General features: G+C 34.2%; 2 protein-coding genes across 4 annotated transcripts; one reads left to right on the top strand and one right to left on the bottom strand.

Annotated features, from left to right (window-relative positions):
* The first annotated feature begins 584 nt into the window (after positions 1 to 584).
* On the top strand, positions 585 to 5,129 carry LOC18052211 (U3 snoRNP-associated protein-like EMB2271). Its single transcript, XM_006448860.2, has 7 exons — positions 585 to 1,286; positions 1,531 to 1,873; positions 2,365 to 2,589; positions 2,917 to 3,142; positions 3,585 to 3,763; positions 4,391 to 4,456; positions 4,654 to 5,129. The coding sequence occupies exons 1-7, from the start codon at positions 862 to 864 to the stop codon at positions 4,729 to 4,731; spliced, it is 1,542 nt and encodes a 513-aa protein (XP_006448923.1). The 5' UTR covers positions 585 to 861; the 3' UTR covers positions 4,732 to 5,129.
* A 221-nt stretch (positions 5,130 to 5,350) lies between these two features.
* Positions 5,351 to 17,265, bottom strand: LOC18052210 (serine/threonine-protein phosphatase 6 regulatory subunit 3). Of its 3 annotated transcripts, XM_024191535.1 has the most exons (20): positions 16,994 to 17,265; positions 16,702 to 16,870; positions 14,882 to 14,985; positions 14,558 to 14,644; positions 14,385 to 14,460; positions 14,224 to 14,298; positions 14,033 to 14,086; positions 12,686 to 12,745; positions 12,434 to 12,550; positions 11,864 to 11,958; positions 11,553 to 11,755; positions 11,114 to 11,211; positions 10,797 to 10,900; positions 10,537 to 10,699; positions 10,241 to 10,363; positions 9,937 to 10,019; positions 9,018 to 9,159; positions 8,475 to 8,504; positions 6,649 to 6,719; positions 5,351 to 6,565 (listed from the first exon to the last, which is right to left on the bottom strand). In XM_024191535.1, exons 2-20 carry the CDS (start codon positions 16,738 to 16,740, stop codon positions 5,794 to 5,796), a joined length of 2,496 nt encoding a protein of 831 aa, XP_024047303.1. In that variant the 5' UTR covers positions 16,741 to 16,870; positions 16,994 to 17,265; the 3' UTR covers positions 5,351 to 5,793. The 3 variants fall into 3 exon arrangements, with proteins under 3 accessions (XP_024047303.1, XP_006448922.1, XP_024047304.1); XM_006448859.2 differs by lacking the exon at positions 16,994 to 17,265 and having other exon boundaries at positions 16,702 to 16,987; XM_024191536.1 differs by lacking the exons at positions 14,033 to 14,086; positions 16,994 to 17,265 and having other exon boundaries at positions 16,702 to 16,987.
* Positions 17,266 to 21,836: the final 4,571 nt, after the last annotated feature.

The raw sequence follows: 21,836 nt of genomic DNA, 5'->3' as shown, positions 1-21,836 counted from the left end.
AAGTGAATCCACAATCTAAACATGCTTTAAAAGACAATTATTCAAAATTTTGGCATAAACTAAGTGCATCCACAATCTAACATGCTTTAAAAAATAATTACTCAAAATTTTGGCATGAAATTGGCATTTGGCAATGGCATAAAGAGGGTAGCAGAGTTGCAAAAGTCAGTCCGTGAGAGAAAAGATTCCCCACCCCCATAATTACATCTCATATCTCTTTCTCTCTCAGATGAAACTTTTAAGTTCAAGTAAACAACATGTCTCAATTTTTCATGGGATAACATGGGTTCGCAATTCACATGGTTTTACTTTCAAATCAAAACAAAACAATATCTCATAATGTTTTCAAAATGGTCCAAAATACATAGGCCAAACACAAAAAACAATATCTCATATAGCTTTTTCTTTTCTTTTTTTTTTGGGTTCGAAAAAAATAAAATATGGATCCTCGCTTGGATGACGTGAGTGGGACTTAAATTATTTTTATCAAACACAAGAAATTTTATTAATTCAATTAATTGACACCCACGATTAATAGCATATAATCTTCCTCTGATAGATTACTGGTTTAGATTGGGATATAACTTCAATAAAATAAAATTAACCGTACGTGGAGTTCCGAAACGCTTACCCGAGTCCACAAACTAAATGGACCCTAAATATATGGTCTCCTCTCTTCCTCGCTTGCCGCTTAAATCCTGATATTCCAACTGGTGGTTACTTAAAACCCTCACCTTAAACCCTAATTTTCGTTAGAGTCACATCTCCAATCTCAACGGCATTTTTTCCGATACTTTCGGACATCCAAATAGAGTCGCAACTGAAAATACTTGAAACTTCTATTCTCACACTGGTAGAATCATGAAGTATAAAAACACAAAGAAAAAGGGGCCAGCCCCAAGGGGCAAGGGAAAATTCTCGATTAATCAAGATCCATTTTTTGCGGGGGAACCAAAGAAAAGGAGAAAAATTGACTACGATGACGATGATATTGAGTCCGCAGACTCAGAAGATTATGACGACGAAGTTGAGAAATCCGGTCCGGAGGAGAGCGAGGGCGAGGAGGAGGAGGAGGAGACTGCGGATGAGAAGAGAAAAAGGGTCGCCACGGCGTATTTGGAGAAGATAAGAGAAATTGCGAGGAGGGAAAAGGAGGAAGAAGAAGATGGAGATGAGGGAAGAGAAGTGGGAGAGAAAGAAGGCGAAAGGGATTCGCTTGTCGCGAAGATTTTGCAGCAGGAGCAGTTGGAGGAGAGTGGCAGAGTTAGAAGAGTCATTGCTTCAAGGTAAATAATACTAATGAAATGCTTAACATTTTTAGTAAGTACGTTGAGGAGGTTGAAGTATAGGATTGAATTAAGTATACATCAGGTTCATGTGAGGTTCTGATTCCACTTAGTAGTTTGTATTCAATTTCTTGATTCTTGCATTGTCTTTTTTTCCAAATCAATGGATTTTCTAGTAGAGTTTGATGGGTATTGTTGTGCTTTAGTTGGCATCAGCTTATGTTGTTTAATGCACACCATTCAGGGTTCAAAAGCCTGAAGCTACTGATGAGTTCCGGGGCTTATTGAAGCATCGGCAATCTGTTACTGCTGTAGCTCTATCTGAGGATGATTCAAAGGGCTTTTCAGCTTCCAAGGATGGCAGCATTTTACATTGGGATGTAAGTAGCGGAAAAGGAGTAAAATATTTATGGCCTAGCGAGGAAGTGCTTAAGTCCCATGGGGCCAAAGATCCACAAGGCCGGGCTACAAAGCAGAGTAAACATATTTTAGCATTGGCTGTTAGCTCTGATGGTCGGTATTTAGCAAGTGGAGGCCTGGACCGCCATATTCATTTGTGGGACACCCGTATTCAGGAGCATATACAGGTAAATATGCTTCTGTTCATCAATAATTGGGGAATTCTCCAGGTCACTTAGGTTATTTTTAAGGTGTCAAATCAGACAATAGTAGTTAATTTGGATTCAGCTTGGGTACTTTGTGGACATTTGAAATAGACTTTGAGCTGAACTTCCTATCACATTAGCAAGGACCTGTATCCGCTGTTTGATATATATATATATATATATATATTAACAAAACTCAAAAATGACACGGCCTTGGTGTTATAATGGTCTAGCTATGTTCTCTGCCAGATAAATTTGGTATACGTCAATATTCCAGTGTCTGCTCCAATGTCCAAAAAATGGGACTTGGGAAGCTTCTGAGGTCTTGAAGGCTATCCCTGCTACTCAGTCTTTCACGCACTATATCTTATAATGCTTCGTCATAATCTGTCATAAGTATCAGTTGTTGGTTCTTAAGACTTTTTGTTCTCACTTTTGTCTTGCTATTCTCATCTTTAAATCATGCTTTTCAGGCATTTCCAGGTCACAGAGGGCCTGTGTCATGTTTGACTTTTAGGCAAGGGACTTCAGAACTTTTTTCTGGTTCATTTGATCGAACAGTCAAGATATGGAACGCAGAAGACAGAGCTTACATAAGCACATTATTTGGTCATCAAAGTGAAGTACTGACCATTGATTGCTTACGCAAAGAGCGAGTTTTAACAGTGGGACGTGATCGGAGTATGCAATTGTGGAAGGTAAGCAGTACTTCTCTTAATTGATTCTTTATTGCTAAATTGAAGATTTACTCTATCCAAGTCAAAAACTATGGACCATTAGCTGCTTTTGTGCTATTTACTTGTACTCAATGTGAAACATTGTGCTGCGCGCTCATGTGAGCTTGATTTTTAGTAAATAAGTATTTGCATTATGGTGGAAACTCATGCTTTAGAAATCTTGAATAACTCATGCTTTAGAATCTTCGTTAACTGTACTTCTATAGCCATCTTTTTCTTTTTACTCCAGGTATGTCTTTTTTACTGTATATTTGCTCATGACATGAGTTTATAATTCATTCTAAATAGGTCCCTGAGGAGTCACGTTTAGTTTTTCGTGCTCCTGCGTCATCTCTGGAGTGTTGTTGTTTTATCAGTAATGATGAATTCTTGTCTGGCTCTGATGATGGAAGTATTGAGCTATGGAGCTTACTGCGAAAGAAGCCAGTGTACATTGTGAAGAATGCTCATCCTTTGTTGGACGGCCTCAAAAATTTTGAGCAAGATGAAGGAAAAATCTCCAATGGACATTCAGGTAAACTGCAGTAACTTACTCTTGTACTAGTTATTAGCTGTTGTCTGTAGATAAAGATACAATTTCATTTCTCAATGTAGACAGAATGTCCGTATGGAAACTTGAACATGGTTATAATTAAGTACACACTCTAATTGTTTCAACACGATTCAGAAATGAATGGATGAATGTTTTGTCCTCTGTTTGGTATTTCATCTAATCGATGCTAGAGCAAATAGAAAAAGATTTTTTATTGCAAAGATTCTTTTTTCTTTATATGCTTGGTGGCCATTGGGATGTCAATATAATATTTGTTTCATCATGAGCGAGAGGGAGGAAGTAGATAGACCATGCTGCTTTTGTATCTGATCTTAATTTGTGTTTCCAAGTAATTGAGATTCTGTTTCTTATCTAAAAAAGAAAAGACACAACTCTGCTAAGATGCTTTGTTTCATCCCTGCAGAGAACGGGAATCTCAATCCTGGAAGTTATCATTCTTCATCGGCATATTCCTGGGTCAGTTCAGTCACTGTATGTGGAGGCAGTGATCTTGCTGCCTCTGGAGCGGGTAATGGTTCTGTCCATCTATGGGCCATTGAAAGTGAAACTAAAGACATTCAACCCTTATACAACCTTCCACTGGTAAGTTCACACCATTTGTAATGGACCTCAATTGACTTTTCTTACAACAAAAGCTCAAAGGTTTGGCTTGATATCTGAGTGTTGTATTGCTGTGTTCAATGTTAATAGAGCTCTATGATTAACATAAAATCTATTTTATGCTAAAAATAATTGTGGAAAGTCTCAAAAACTATTGATATCAGTCATGTGTTCACTTTGTTACACACATGTTGATATTTGTATTAAGCTCCCTAGTCTTGATAGTTTTCTGGTCATTTCAAAGTATATTCCTTTTGTGGGTATTTGGAATTTTATGGGTTTTGTAAATGGATGGAAATAGTCTTTGAAAAGGAAAACAGTGATAAGAATTGAAATACTTATTGAGAAAGCTCTGCTGACTAGGTCACTTGCATCTACATTACTGTGTCTGTTGGTTGGAGTCTTTGGTATGTTGGTTTTCATGTGTTACTTGTCAATTGGGCCCTCAATGTGGACATGGTTATATTTAAGTGCCTCCAAACAACTGCTGCTGCTCTCTGTGTTCTCTTGTGTACATAAATATGCTATTTGTGTGTCAGTTTTCTAAGGTAATTTGACATGATGCGTGTGGAGATTAAAATGCTTACCAAAATTTTGTTTGTGACACAGGTTGGGTTTGTGAATTCCCTTGCTTTTGCAAAATCAGGGCAGTTCCTTATTGCTGGAGTAGGGCAGGTATCATTGTTTATCTTATATGACTTTTTTTATTAAAAAAATGCATTTTTTTTCCTTTTAGATTTAGCATTGGAGCTCTAATTCAAGTCAGTCTTGTGTTCATTCTAGTTTATTTAGGTTGTTTTTGCTTGTTATTTGTAAGTTTATTGTTCTTGCATTTCAGTTCAGATTTGATGCTATAAGTACCTTTGCAACAGGAACCTCGTCTTGGAAGATGGGGGCATCTTCCTGCTGCTCGGAATGGGGTTTCGGTTCACCCCATAAAACTCTCATAAGCCGTGGTCACGAAGATTTTCTAATCTCCAATTTTGACTGCTATAGAGTTGAGAAATCACAAAAAGGAAATAACATGTTTGTTTCTGTAGTTTTGCCATTATATAATTTATTCCAATATAGCCCTTGTATCCTCAGTTTTCTGAGCCCTCCACGGCTTTGCCCGATTCTTTTCCTTATTGTATTTTTCTTCAACTTGACTTGAAGAGAAAGAGCTGAAGGCACATATTGCCATGTCCTTGATGACTGGGTTATTGGTAAAATGGAAATGTTGCGGAGAGGTCAAGTTGTATTTTCATGCTCCTTTTAAGGTGTTAGCCAAAAATACAAGCTTTTTATGGCAGGTTCAGTCATTTTTTTTTTCAGGTTTTTCTAGCGAAATTTATTCGAACAAATGGTTCTTAAGCAAACGCTTTAATGTACTTTAATTTTCTCAGTAATATTATATTTAAGAACTCAAACCTTCACATGCACCCTGATTGAAATGGAAACGCGGTGTACTTTAATTTTATTTTTAGTAATGATACAAAGATTCCAGTTCCAATTTTGAGGTAGAATGAGCTCCCGCCAGCCACCATCATCATCAGAGCATTCTTAACCATAAAATGAGACTGTGATCAATTAGACCGTCAAAAGGAAAAGGCGATTAAAGATGGTAAAATCATTCCCTATACAACACACTTATGGATGAGAAAAATCATATAAATATAAACAGATTATTGTTGAAACTCCACGTGCGTGACACTTTCATTTTTTGAATCACCTAGCTAGAGAACCTAGAAGCTAAGTAATCGATTAAATGTTGTAATAGTTGCTAGAAAAGTTTGCAAATCAGAACCTGCTCTTCCCCCTTTCACTTCAATGTTGGCGGCACTAGGAACTCAAAATTTCCCATGGATGGGAGAAAAGAATCATCAGGCCTACTTCAAGAACAAGGAGCCAAAGTAACATGTACAAAAGGCTCTAAAAGCAGTCACCAAGTCTCTCTTGATATTCATCCTCATACCTTATCCATAGAGTGAAGCATTGAGTTAGCCCAATTAACTGATTCTGGCGAATTTACATCAGTTTTCTGCTTCGTTGACCACATCTTTGTCATCCTTGGTCACTTCAGGAGTGCCTTCAGCTTTTGCAACTGTCTTCACTACCTCAGTAGCAGCAGGGTCTGAACTTGGATGATTCCCATCGACTGATTCTGAAGGCTCGGAAGGACTGCCTGATTCTGATGGATTAGAAGGAGTGCCTGATTCTGCTGGCTCAGAAGGAGTGCCTGATTCTGCTGGCTCGGAAGGAGTGCCTGATTCTGCTGGCTCGGAAGGACTGCCTGATTCTGATGGCTCGGAAGGTTTCGAACTGGGGTTTTCATCTATTGATTTAGATAGTTCACCCGTAGTAGTTATGTTAGCATCTTCTGTGTTGGAGGATGAGGGAGAAGGCTCAGGAACATTTACATCACCATTACCACCCTGATCTTGCAGCTCACCATTCGGAATACTAACAGGTTCATCAGCACTCAATGGATTACTGGAATCCGGACTCTCCCGCCATTCAACCCACGTAGGCGGTTTCTCAGTTGTACACGATCCAGTTTCCACAGAATCATTAGGCAGCTTCCCAACATCAGAATCTTCCGACTTTGATACTGGTACTGCAGCAGATGTTGCAGTATCGTCCAAATCATCTTCACCGACAGTAACCTGATCATGACCTCCACCATTAGTAACACCAGTCTCCTCAGTATTAGGTGATGGAGAAGCCAGTGATCCAGCAGCACGCTCATGGGAAACACGGTCATCCTCAAAAGCAAACCAATTCGAATTTGTAAAAAGCGATCCACTGAAATACAAATAAAAAAAACCTTCATTAACACAAATAAACATTTTAGCTGAAAGGAAGGTCAGATAAAGCTTTCGACCTACCTTTCTTGATCATCTCCCAGACGCAGAGAAGAAATAACAACTTCAGCAGATTCATCATCAAAGTAGACATCCTGCCAATTTTCTCCATAAGAAACTTCTCATATTCACAAAAATTTGCCCTTTCTCACAAATAAGCAAGTAGAAGTTAAAAAAAAAAAAGTAGAAAAAAAGAAAAGTAGCACAGCAGAAGTTGTGCATTTATGGGTTCAGAAAACATAAAAGGTAAGTTAACAAATATCCTCTTTTTCCTTTCGCAACAAGTTTTTAATTGTAAACTTTTTAAATAAAGAATAAATATACACTTCTTGTAGATCTACCAAATATCTAATGACGCTGATGCGCCAATAGGTCTTAAAAGAAAAACTACTGCTCAAACAATAATATGGTATCCACCAAACTTCTGCCATATCCTAAAAAACCACCACCCCCGTTCTGGATTCATCTAGCTACATTGTGACTCATCTTAGATACATTCCTGAATAAGAAGATCCATACTGACTTTCACATGTTGCCGACATTAAGTTTCCTCACTCGTTAGAGGAAGTGAACGGTTGGCTCAAAGAGGGAAGAGATACGCTAGCTACTTGCTTTGTTAGAAAGCTAAGCGACTAGTTTACTGTTGAGAGGTAGCAAAGAGGACAGATAGGCTAAAGAGAGTTTAGTACTAGTTAATGTTAGAGAGCTTTCTGGATGAGAGCAGAGCAGACTGGATTGGGTTCCACTTCCATACTCTAGTTTACATAGGGCGAATGGCTGGCTTGTTTGTCTAGTCCTACCTCTTCTCCCTAAGCTCTTAGTTCCATCCATACACAAACATCCTCTTACACAGTGTTCTTTCTGCACTAAATATGAGACTGAAAATATTTGCTTATATTTGGATGGCTAATTGATGATGATTCAATGGAAGAGTTCAAAGCATTCAGGGCGATATGGAAAGCTAGAAGATCCTAACCCCCACACACCCACACAACACCCCCAACCCCCCACCCCCGAAACCCCCACCCAAAATTCGATTCTTTCTTTGGGCTTTAGCTCAAGTATCCATGTGCCTCTCGCCTTCATGATCTGTGATGAGTAGAAGTGACGAGAATACTAATCATTTGTTTCTTCATTGTGAGGTTGCTCCTAGACTGTTGGGAAAATTATGCAAAGAAGCAAATTTATCTTGGGCTATTCCATGTTCTTGTGAAGCTTTGTTAATGGAGAGCATTGATGCTTTTGGGAAAGGGATTGAGAAAAGGAGAAAAGCTAAGACTCTTTGGAGAAGTGCAGTTTCAGCTGGTTGATTTGGAATGAAAAAAAAAACAGTAGAATTTTCAAAGAGTCAAGAGGGGACAGTTATGAACTTATGATAGCTTCCAGGATAGAGTCCACCTTACCTTCGCTTTGGGTGTCAGTGACAGGATTTCCAGGACAATTCATTTTTCTTCATTCATCTTAATAGGATGGCAGTTTTAAGTATTTAGAGTGTATTCTGCTCATTTTTGTATAAGGTTAGGCAGTCTCTTTTGGGTTAATTCAGACTTTTGGGGATTGATACTGTTTTGCATAGCTTTGATTGATTTTTGATGGATACATGGTCCACTACTAGTATGCATTTTGTCCATTATTTGGCAATACATATATTCGTAGTGTCTTTATCAAAACAAAAAAATAATAATAAAAATAAGAAAAGATAATGAAGTAAGGACCAATAAAACATTATTTGAGGTAAGGAGATTGGTTTAGTTAAGAGAAAGGAACAGGTAGTGCCCTGCTCCAATTTCTAGCAAGTTAGTCCCTTCAAGATTGAAAAATTAAGCATAAAATATATATACAAGACGTACCTCATCATCTCGTTCAAGTGAGCCTTGTGCCTGAAAACCATAAGCAAGCAATTAATAACTACTGCCAGGTTGACAAAGTGGCTTAATGAAATGGGATATTCCCAAACATTGCAGAAAGAATTATGCAAGTTAGCAAAAAAGTAAAATAAACAAAAGAAAATGAAGTGACCTTGACAGTAGAAAAATCCGTATGAATCAAATTGTATATTAGCCAATGCTATAATGTTTTATTAAGAACCAGAAAATAAAAATAACATCACAGCTGGCAGGGAAGCACAGATACACCTAGCACATTAAGGGATTTACTACTGAACAGATTAAATTTCAAGTTTTATGTTTGACGTTCCAATTCAAAGTTTTCAAGTTGGGATTACAACGCTTGTGGAGCTCTAAGTTGGAAATTCAATCTTAATATAGGATTTTTCAATTTGGAAAAAAAATTTAAAAAAAAAAAAGGGATAGTAGCATACAATTGACCCCCCCCCCCCCAAAAAAAGAAAGTAATCAATTGGACGGAATTTTTTGAGAAAACTTAAAAGGCACCTCATCAACGTCATCATTGCTGTAAATGCCATATCGGAAGGCCTGACTCAAGTTATTTGCCAGTGCTGCAACATCATAATCTCTATTTTGGTAATCATCATCGTCGCTATCTCTACCTCGGTCATGTAGAGCCGTTGGTCTCCTGCCACAACAAATAAAATGATGAATATATATTCACACATAACATCAAGTCACAATTACTAAACTCAAAAAAAAAAAAAAAAAGCCACCAGCAGCTTCCAAAACCTTACAGGTCAAAATTGTTAATAACAAGTAATATGCATAAATCATCCAAAAATGCATGAATTACACAGTTTAACAGTTATATAATAACAGATTTTAGATCTAATAAATAATCATTGCTTCACCAAGCAACAATTTCCCAGGATGCACAAAAGAGAACATCAGATAGATCAGGCAGCCTAATGTATCATATCACCATTAAGCTGGGGTAATAACACATTAAAATGATCCACATCTATTTGACCCTCCTGATTATGAGGATCAGATAATATAAATAGTCCATAACAAAACCCACAGACAATATTCCAAAGCCAACTTAAGTAACATGAAGCAACAAGCCAAAGCATATCCTGAAACAGAGTTTGAATACTGAGACATTAAAGCATCACTGAAACACAATACTATAGTAGAGCATCAGATGATTCCATTTTAATCATAATCAAACAACACAATGAAAATTCCAAACATAGATCCAAGCACGTGATGGCTGGTAATATACAAAATATCTGAAGACAGCAATCATTAAATTTGTATGTTGAAATAATCCAAAATACGAAGCATAAACTTTAAAACAGCTATATATACTTCAGCTTGATAAAAGCAGAAATGATGACAGTTGGTCTGCATTACTATGATGTGAGAGCAACAGAACATTGCATGAAAATAAGGAACCTACCCACAAGCCCACTGATATATGTTTTCCAGTGTGTTACGCTTTGATAGAACATTTATTTGCCAATCATTCCATTCACTGTTCTCCTGTGGAAGCAAAATTCACATTTGGAAACAACTGTCAACAATATTTGGGAACTCTACAAGGTTTTGCTATCACTTTAAGCAAGCTTAAAGAGCAGAGCAGAGCAGAGGGACAGTACTAACTCCTGACTTTGACAACCCACAAGCAAGAAATCATTTCAAGAATAAGCAATCTTGCCACTCACTGTAACTAATAAGAAGAATACTCAAGATTCAGTAATAACCTGCAAATATGCGTGAATTTCACTGTTGTTATTTCCAAGCTGAATAAGTTTGTTAGATATACGTGTTAAGTGTCCAATATTTCCAATCCTGGGCGGCGATCTACCCTCAGCAGGGACTGTTGGCTGTGGAAGAATGGAATAAACTAATTCTGATCAGGGTATCCAAAGTATACAGCATAAAAGTACAAGTACATGATAGGAAAGATAAAAGTAAAAATACAAAGAAAAACAAAAAGCATACTAAGAAACAATCCAATAATTAAATGATAGTAACTTAAAGATGAGTGGGCAATTACCTTATTTGAATCTTTCAAGGTGAAGTTCTTTTCAGCCTCAAGTATTTTCCCAACCAGATTGCATTCATGAAGAAGGTGTTCAATAAGGGGTGCATTTTTGCACTCCAAACATGATAAGATAATATTCTCGACATGATGATGCAAAAAATTATTGTACGGGTACCTACACTCACAATTAAACCAAACAATGAGCCCTGGGTCCGAACAACCCTGATTGAACAGCAGAGTTCTAAAGTTTAGACCTTAAAATCTGAACTTACTCAAAGAACAAATCCAATATCCTTCTCACTGCTCCATGACGAATTAATTCCTTCTCAGCTGCTTCACTACCAACTGTCAATAACACTGAAATGAACTCGACAATCTGAAAACATCCAAATTCAAGCAATAGTCAGTACCGAGAAGCAAATTACTTATCAGCATACAGTCGAAAATATTTCATTGGTGACATAACTGGTTTGCCTATTTGAGCACATTTTCAATAACAAAATTACGATAATCGGTCATACTAGGAGAAAAAATAAATATATAAATCCTCACAGGACACTTAGCACTAGAAGAGTCTTTTGAAAATTACCTTCAGGCGATGTTTTCCGAGGGGTGGCTGTAACTTGCCGTATGTAGTTAATAAAGAACTCTCCTCAGACGACACATCCAGAAGTTTTAGCAAATCACCTGCAGATGTGAAAGTTGGCCCCAGAACTTGTTAATTATCTCAAAATATTCAAATATATAACCAGTCCAAGTCCAAAACACATTAACATAATATATTTAACAATCAGAAAAGATGCTAGGTTAGGACCATCCTGCTCATAGATATTTATTCAGAAAAAAAGAAAAAGAAAAAGAAAGAAATTAAGAAAACAAACATCAATCTGTCAACAGCATCACATCAATTGCAAGCCATACAAACATTTCTTAAAATATATCATGCAATATCCTTCTTGCAAAAGGAGCATCCCTCATATATGATCGGGACAACAACTGTGAAACTGTTTAACAGAGTTCAACCTTACCTAGTCTACCTAGCATTCCCTCAACTGTCTCGGGATTGACAGCAACTGTGGACCCATGAGTCAGCTGGCGGTTGAACATGTAATATGTTCCCAATGTTAGCCTCTTAGGGTCTAACAAAGATATGCAGATAGACAATGAGTTAACCAGAACAGATTTCGGGCGAGAATTTTCCAAGGCATGACGAAATAACCTCCCTATAAAACTGCATGAAAGCACAAGAAAAAGCAAATAGTAAATAATAAATATCAAGGATGTAAGACATAATAAAAGCAGTTAAGCAAGCAACCACAGAAGAAAAAAGAAAGAATACTTTGGGCTAGAAATTTTAGCAGCAAGAGCCGGGGGGGCAGATCGTGTTATAGAACACAGTGTTTCAGCTGCATTTGCATGCACCTCTGGAGAATCCTGAAAAAGAAATATATACATAGATTATATGAACATTCGCTCACAGTGTGATAACCAAATAGGCCAGATTATGCAAATAGCATGTAAACTTTTACATATGCTAGCAGAAGGAAGGATACTATCAAAGGCAATAAACATTGAATATCATCTAGATATTCTTTGAATTGTGATATCATATATCTAATGTTGAATATTTCCAAAAGTCTCCAATATGAGGACCATGCAAACATAAATGTATTACAACAATATAAATAAATAAGGGAGTGATAACTCCCATTGTAAAAGAGCTGTATCATCAGAAACATAAATACGCATGAATCCTTCCATAAGAAAGAAAGCGTGAAGGAAGGAAATTAAGACTGCAGAGTTTCTCTCCAGCCATCCAATAAATTTGACAATTCATGACCATAAATAATCAAAATAACCAATAAAATAATGAATGACTGAATTACTAAAAACATTTAAAGGATCTTACTGAAGAGCTGAACTTGTCCACAATCATCTCCAGCACATTTGTATCCTCTATCCATTGCATTGATTCAGTAAAGTTTGTGTACATGTGCTCATCAGCACCAATAAGACGTATTAAAACCTTTTTGGCAAGAAATGGCATTCAAATGTTATACACTACAAACTTAAGACAGCTGTCACTAAAAGTAACAATGAATAACCTTTAGCAAAAAGTTTATATACCAGAAGCAACAAACAAAGATGAAAGACAACCAACCTCCATGATGGACGTAATACCAATCAAGTCAACTAATCGTGCCATAATTTCTTGATGAGCCTGAAATTACAGTGCAAAAACAGCAGATCAGCTCTCTACACATCAGAATGGAACAAAAATGTGCCAACTCATTGAAGGCAAGAAACAGCTTTATACCATATATGAAGCATAAAGTGCAGTGATCAGTATCTCCAGCCAAATGAAGAGAAAAAGCATTTGCCATCATTATTGAAAGTACAAAAACTTGACAGAAACGCATTTCAGATCAATTGGTATGGACCGTTCAAGTAATGTACTCAAACAGACAATTCAATGGTATTCTTAAAATACACCATCCATAAACTCAGCCCCAAATTTCTTACAACTTACCTAGGGGAAAAAGAAAATCAAAACAAAAACAAACAAGCTCTTTCCTAATTTGTATTATTGCAATACCCTCGAAACATAAACATTAAGATTGCCCAAAAGATTAGAAATATTACAATCTGATGGCAATCAAAGGCAACTTTGTATCTCTTAAATGTATGCAACACTACTAATTCATATTCAGATAAAAAGACCACCATCAGTGCAACATATTCCCAATACACCTGGTCCAACCTCCCAAAGTAAAAGTAATTCTAACTTCACATAGGACGAATATCCCTAAATAAGCAACAGCCAGTAGTCATATTCTCATATCTAAACAAGAACGCATTTTTCACTAACTCATCTTATCGGAATTGTTGAGTTTCAGTTCAGATAAAGATCACAATGCTAACAACTTGCTTCAGTTCCTAGCTTTACATTTCTTATTCTTTAGCTGGAAAAAAAAAACAAGGATTTCAACCTTCAACCAAAGGAAACCAATTCAATATGAATTTGTCATCAAATAATCGGGACACATCCAGAACTACTGCAATCCCACATTTCTCATGATTGCTGAACTCAAAGACCGCAAAACTCAGGCAGAGAGGATCGATAGTAGCTTTATTTTGCAGACTGCGATATTCCATTGCCCTCCATCACACTCTTTTATAACAAAAAGAGGTGAGGGGCATGCAGCTACAGCAATTAACAGGGTTTTGGAATGGAACACTCTAACTAGTCAATCAAATTAAAGAGAGAACAAAGATAGATCACCACCTAGAACGAGAAAAAAAAAAGAACAAAAAAAGTATTTGCTAAACTCTACAGAGTGCAAAAATGAGTGAATTATAAAAGTTAAATCTGCATCCTTTAAAGGTATATTTCATTGATATGCATCAGAAGGACTTTATACCATGTTGTTTGTACACAGATATTTCACAATTCACAAATTAAGCAGAAAGAGATATAAAATCAAATAAATTGGAAACCTTAACTTACTTTAATATAATGCATTAAAGGAACTGTCTTCCGCAATAATAGGCAAATAACAACCTAGGAAAAAGAAATTAAGGCAACATGAGACAAATAGGATTATAACTTAATACACAGATAACCTGAAACGAAATGTATAAGAATTACATTTACTTTCACTTGAGATGCTATTATCTTAAGAGTTCAATATGATATACCTTGCTGAAGTACCCAGCCAACAACGTGCTATGGGAGTCTTTTGGTTCCAAAAAGGAAAACAACAAATTCATCAACTGACAAGAAAACAACAAATTACCAGACAGTTCAGTCACTTAAGCTTTAAAAAATAAAATAAAGTGACACAACACAGACTTTTTACCTCTTCATCCTCTACCAGCGTCTTAAGGATAATATCAACTTCACAAGTAAAAATCTCACATGCAACAAAAGGAAACCTATTTGAACAACAAAAAAAGCAATATCAACAGTAATCCAACCTGGAATACCAGAAAATGTGGAAACAAGATTTACAAGTTCATCCATCAAACCTACTTGAAAGTTCTCCTCTTCTCCGCATCCTCAGGAGCTTCAACCACAATATATTGAATAAGTTGTTCAACCTGAGCCCTTTCTCGTAAACTGAAAGACAGAAATAAGGATCAACTAATGAAGGATATAATCTAGAAGAGGAATCTGTAGGCTGAAGCAAATATCCACTGAACACAATTATCACCTTAGCCAATAAAATAAAAGATAAAAACTGCTGAGAAGTGCAGGCAATAAACTAAAGAATCATCAAGAGTAAAATGTCCAAAAACTAAACATATATTAAGAAGATCTTTAAAAAAAAAAAGTTTTCTAGAAATCAGGAATTACAAATTGATAAGACGACCGTTCAAAGCTTTGCATTCTTGAATTATATCATCCTCGTCAAGAAGCTCCTCCAACGTAAAATTTTCCTTATCCAAAATTGTCTCCACCTGCAATTAGATGAAATAAAAACACAAAAAAAAAATGTTCAAACTTATCTTATGTCCATATATTTGTCAAATTGTCAAGACAGAAAAATAGAAAAGTGATGAAGATGACATTGACAATCCAATGGTGAGTGTTCAAATCATCCTCTGCCATCCAGAGGTTGAAGAACAACAACTGAACTTGTAAGTACATCACAACTGCTTCCAACTTAATGAGACAAAGACAGGAAACAGTCTTTTATGGCTCATAAGTGAATAGGAAATGGTACATTTAAATTGTCAAATTATACAATAAAACCAACAATTTAAGAAGCCATAATAATGTAGCAAGATACTATAATTGTATTAGAACATCTATTTTGCAAGAACAAGGATTTTCAAAGAAGAAAAGATATTGCTAATTTAATTTCTTTTAGGAAGAATTCTAACAACAAACAGTCCTAAATTAAGTTCGAATTAGACAACACAGAAGTCAAACCTCAAGGCAACAACATATCTCCTCCCTTCATTGTTCTACTGAAATACAGAGGCTAATAATGTTCTCAGACTCAAAAGGCTTAAGGAAATGGATTAAGAAATAGCAAGCAAGACCTAGCTCATACATCTTACTAATTTCTTAATCTAATAAATGGATTAAGTTCGAATTAGACAACACAAAAGTCAAACCTCAAGGCAACAACATATCTCCTCCCTTCATTGTTCTACTGAAATACAGAGGCTAATAATGTTCTCAGACTCAAAAGGCTTAAGGAAATGGATTAAGAAATAGCAAGCAAGACCTAGCTCATATATCTTACTAATTTCTTAATCTAATTAATGGGAAAAAATACACGGAAGTACAACAAAAATTAATAGATGCTCGTCACGGAAGCAAAATCAAGCAAAAATGATGATCGAATGCTCAGCAGTCACAATTATTAATCCTAAAACCACCTCAGATTTCAATTCCTCCTTCATCAGTGGCCTATACAATTTTGACTCTGTAGACCTCCCTTTATAAAGATACAAAGGTTTACAAGCCGTCATTAAAGACAATGCAAGATATATAGTGTACTATTATCATACCAAGAAGATTTGCATTTCAGCATTCTGATTGTAGAATAGATAAAAGCAACTTAAAAGAATACCAGGAAAACACTATCAGTAAAGTCAAATAGCATACATCCCATGACTCTTTTTTTTTTTTTTTAATAGGAAACAAAGAACATCCCACCACTCCTATATCTCCAATCATATCACAATTCATTATATTTCTTCCTATCTCCTACTGTAATCCAATAAATCATTTCACAGAATCCTATTTTGCCCTCTCAACTTAAAGCTAGCAGCGTTTATTTCTCAGACTGCTAGAACGCTAGAATAATGGCTTCTAGAATCACATCCAATAAGTCAAATGTAAATTTATTCTATAACGAAACCTAAACCTAAGGAGTCTTTCAATTCAAAATGAGAGTAGGTTACACTAATCCACAAAATCTTCAGTTCTATGCTTCTTTGAATATTGCAAATGTGCATAATTCATTCAAATATCCTCAATTTCCTCAGCAACTAAACATCAAAGAGAAAATAACAGATAGCATAAAATGCAATCCTATTATCCGATTAAACTAATGAAATCCAATATGCAAATGATGTTCTCCCGTATATGCATAAACAGAACCAAATGCCTATACAGATCAAGATTCAAAAAGTGAAACAGCAAAAAAAAAAAAAACTCACTGGAGACGCAGTGGACAATCCCGCCATACGCCAAAACATCTTCGCAAATCAACAACGAAACCGTCACCGTATTCAGATCTGAGAACCTCGAAACCCTAATCGACGATTCGCCAATCGCCAAAACAAGACAAGAGAAAACGATCCAATCACGCCGCAAGAAAACCAAACCCTAGAAGCCGAATCAGAAAGAGTCGAAATTCGAAAAAGGTATAGAGTTTCAGATCGAATCGAAATCTTAATTGCATGAACTAAAGAAAGAAGAAGAGAGAGAGAGAGAGGAATGCAAAAGCACCTGCAATCGCGGGAGCGAGCGAGAGAAATAAAGAGAGTATAATAATTATATCTCTAAAATAAAATTTGGATGTTATTTTTTTTATATAATTTTATGCATTGCTAAATTGTTAATCATTTTTTTTTTCTCAAATTTGTTCTGATAAATGGGATATATGTGGTCTTGTGCTTATCATCAAATTGGAAATCATGGAACTATATGTGTTGCCCCTCTAAAGTTGGAGGAATTATGTCCACTTGCTAAGGGGAGGGCATTTAATGTGAGGCTCTCTCTTTTAATCTCTATCTCATGTAAGCATTTTTTTCTTTTTAACAACTTAATGCATTTTGTGGGAAAGGCCTAATGATGCAAGATAGTTTTTTGGGTAAATCCAAATGCACTTTGAATCAATGGCTATAGTGCCATGTTGGTATTTTAGGATGCAGGAGAAAGTTGCGACAACATTCTTAATAACTTGTATTTTAAACCTAATATTACGATATTTTTGTTACTAAGTTTATGTTTCAGTATTATAAGTCTTGTTTCATATTCTAGTTACAAATATGTTGTTTATGATTCAAAATAGTTGGGTAATTCATATGTTTCATAAAAGAGATGGATAAAATTAAATTTTTGATAAGTGATCATTTAAATTTCTTTCTTTTTGATGTATGTAATACGTAGCATACACCATATTATAAGGGTGTTCATAATCTAATCTGATCCATGAAAATTCGTCTGATCCGTGAAAATCTGATCCGCGTAAATCCGATCTATGGATCCGTGGATTGGATATGGATTAAAAATTTAAAAATCCGTAGTCGATGGATTGGATATGGATTTACTTTTGTAAATCCGTAAAAATCCGTGAATCCGTAAAATATATATATATATATATATATATATATATATATATATATATATATATATAGTTAAAAAATTATTATAAATTTAATTAAAGAATATTATAAGTGTGACATTACATAGTTACATAAGCATTATAACATATCTTACCCATTACCCAATAATAATAGTATATAAAAAATAATTAAATAATCAAATATACAAATATAACTTGTAAAAACTGTAAAATAAAATAAAAGTAAAGTCACACGCATTAGCAAAAGCAAAGTAACATAACGCCAAGTCACCAACAATTTGCAAACAAAAAACCCTAAGCTTCTTCACCGTCACATGCACTAGCAACACCCAATACTGGTTCGATACGCTCTCGACATCGATTTAAAGGACGTCGGCCGCGTGATTCCAGCAAGAGCAAGCCATCTTCTTCCTTGAGTCCATCGAGCCACTTCACAATCATTGGTTCCAGCCAAACAATTGTACTATCACAACCTTCAAGATCGTCACCCGTACTTCTCCTAGTTCCCATCGTTGACGGCTCCATAATCACTACTTTTCAACAAGTGCAACAACATTGGTGAAGGATCAGATTGTGTTTGGTTTCAGAAACTTCGCCATTTCAATTAATTGTGGCTTTATTTGAACAATTAATTTCGGTGTTATATTAATGTATTATTGTAACTTTATTTGAACAATTAATCTTAGTGTGTTATATTTTGAAACTTTAAACTAATATTTTAGTTTTATTTAAACAATTAATTTGTTTAAAATTTATTCAATTTTAAATTTAATTGGTAGTAAAATTATTTTTATGGAGAACTAAAAATTTTAAATTCGGAAACTAATGCGCAAAATGGTGGATTGGACATAGATTAAGTTAAATCTGCATCCGATCCGCAGACGTATGAATTGGATATAGATTGAGTTAAATCTGCATCCGATCCGCAGATGTATGGATTGGATTTGGATTTGGATTGAGTTTAATCAATCCGTGGATTGGATTGGATTGAAAAATTATAATCCGCAAAATTATGGATCGAATATGGATTGATGTCTAATCCGTAAAATCCGATCCGCGAACACCATATACTAATTGAATTCTTGGTTTGATTTGATTACTTAATTATTTTGTAAGATTTTGAATTTTTTTTTGAAAAATGATATCTTAATTGGGTAATTCATAATTTAAGAACCTAATGTAAAACAAAGGATAAAAAAATTGATTGATTATACATTTATAAATTTTGAACATGAGACAATATCACTTGGATTGTAATACTAATGTAGATAAAACCTAAAACTATTGAATCTAATTAAAGCGAGATTTATAATTTTGAATTTAAAACATTACTTTAATCAAACGCCAAGAAACCTAAAGTCAACTCGATGAACACGTGTTTAGGCCAAATTAACTTAACTTTCAGATTAGCAATTCGAAATGACCCTATATTTTAAAAGATTGTTGTCTTGGAAGTAAGCATAGTTTATGGGTAACGTTAGAGTCATGGATTATGTGTACAAACGGGCTGGATTCAATAATACCTTTAAATGTAAACGCCAAATAGTCCACATGACTCCTCTTATCTCTTACGTCGCTGTTATTTTTCCTCATTCACGATGATGACTCAGGCTTTTACTAGGACATGGAATATATTATGGTTCAAATATTATTTCCTTTTAACCTCAAATTAAATAAATGAATTGTCTAACAATAACTAAGGGCTAGTTTGGTAATGTTATTATTTTTAAAATAATTGTTGTTAATTGTACTGTATAAATTATTAGCTGTGAAGAGAATCAGTTCAACATTTAATAACATTTGTGGTTTAAAAGCGTATTATTAAACTACTGAAATAATATAAATAACTGGATGATTATAATGTTGAATAAAATTTATTTTCACATTTTTAAATATACATATAAAATATTTTTATTGTGCATATATAATAATTGATAACTAAAATATTTTTTTTTTTAAATTAGGATGGGGTTATTTAACCCTACCAAATTTCTCTCATTTGAACCTACCAAATTTCTCTCATTTGAACCTACCAAATTTCTCTCAACGCCCATTTTAAAAAATAAATTGATTATTAAAATTCAAAATTTAAAAATCTCAAAGCTATTACAAATCTCCTCCACTCTCTATCTCACAATTGCTTATTCTCTCTCAATCCTCACATTCTGCATACTGAGCACTCAATTTCACTCTCTTTTGAACTTTTTTTTTTGCCTTTCTTAGTATTTTATGTTACATACATATAAGAAATTTTTTCCTGATATTCATTAGCTTTCATGTTTCGTAAAAATTAATTTTTTAATATTTATTAACTTTCATAACTGATAAAATTTTGTTGATATTCACTCTTAGTTTGTGATGTCAATTATTTGTAGTTAAAAGAAAATATATGAATGAATTGATGAGAATTTCTGAATGTGAGAAGAGAAAAGGAAGAAAGGGTTAATTAAGTAATTTTTTTCAAAATTTATTTAAATTATAAAATTATTCATTAAAAATAACATGTGGAGAGAAAATTAATGGGTTCAAATAGGCATACCCTTTGTATTATTAATTTTATTTTTTATTTTGTTATCTCGATATAATTGATAATAATAAAATAATCTCTTTAAAGTTAATGATTTTATTTATTGATTAACAATGATAATTTTAAATTTTTATAATATACACAGAATTGTATTGAATATAAAATTGATTCCTAAAATCAGACTTTGAAAAGCTACTCCGTCCTTTCTTTTTAAAATATGTTGTAGGATGAGATGATTTTACCATAAGTGAATTTTAAGAAAATTTACTAAATATCAAAATTAGATTTTAATTTTTTAAATTCACTTTTGAGTCTCTAAAAAGCAATCTCAAACGACTTTTAAAATGATTTATTTTTATAGTTTATATATTGCTAACTGAGGTTATGATTTTCATTCTCAAATGCTAATAAAATTTGATTGCTTACATTAATTTAGGGTACAAAATTTGTATGACAATGAATGTATAAAAACTAGTATCATAATTAATCTAGCCCTAGATGCGACATTATTACACACTATTATTTGTCAAAGTGGTTTTTATTTTGTCATTTTATTTCCACCACATGATACTTGCCATAAATACCGCATACATGACAAATATGTTGTAAGGGCCTTTTGGTTCGATAGATTGGAGTGAATTGACTGAATTTAATTTTGTATTGATTTGTGCTTTTAAAAATAAATGTTTGGACTCGACTAATTAAACTATTGTAGAGAATATTAAAATACATAATTATTTAATTAATTATAAGATATTTTTAAAAGTAAATGAATAAATAAAAATATATCTAAAATTTGATACGCGACTTCATCACATAGATGACGTGTTTATAAATGTTTGTGAAATGTGCATGACATGACATATATTTTTAAGTGCTAAATTAAGTTTCCACGTAAAATAAGAAAAGAATTAATTTGTCTTTGGTTATTTAGGTAATTTTAATTAAAAATACATTTTATAATGATTTTTGAGGGTGTGAAAAGACTTACCCGATATACAATATATAGTTAAATTTCAATACAACTAAAGCCTAATGAAAATTTGAAATATACAATTAGGGATATCAAAAATATCCATCTAACTCAGACATAAAATGGATGCGAGTCAGGAAGGGCTAGACCTAAGCTTTCCTTGATAAGCCCAAGGACTAGCTCGAAATCTATATTTTATAAATAAAAAAATATAAAATATATATTATTTTAAATAATTATATTTATTTAATTAATCTACTACATATATATTGAAAGTTCATACTTCTAGCTTTAGAGGCAGGTAATCCAAGTCAGGACGGAGTTTGACTGTTGGGATAGGATCATATTTTATTCTAAGCACTCTACGATTAATAAGAGTCCTCGGGTATAAGCAATTGAGAAGGGAGTTCTTATCATATTTTCAAGCCCAATTTCATTAAAATAAAATTTAGAAATTATAAAATACATTAAAAATAGGTAATAT

This window comes from Citrus clementina, unplaced genomic scaffold (genome assembly GCF_000493195.1).
Source record: "Citrus clementina cultivar Clemenules unplaced genomic scaffold, Citrus_clementina_v1.0 scaffold_2, whole genome shotgun sequence".
Classification (NCBI taxonomy): Eukaryota; Viridiplantae; Streptophyta; class Magnoliopsida; order Sapindales; family Rutaceae; genus Citrus; species Citrus x clementina.
This window is presented reverse-complemented; position numbering and strand designations above follow the sequence as displayed.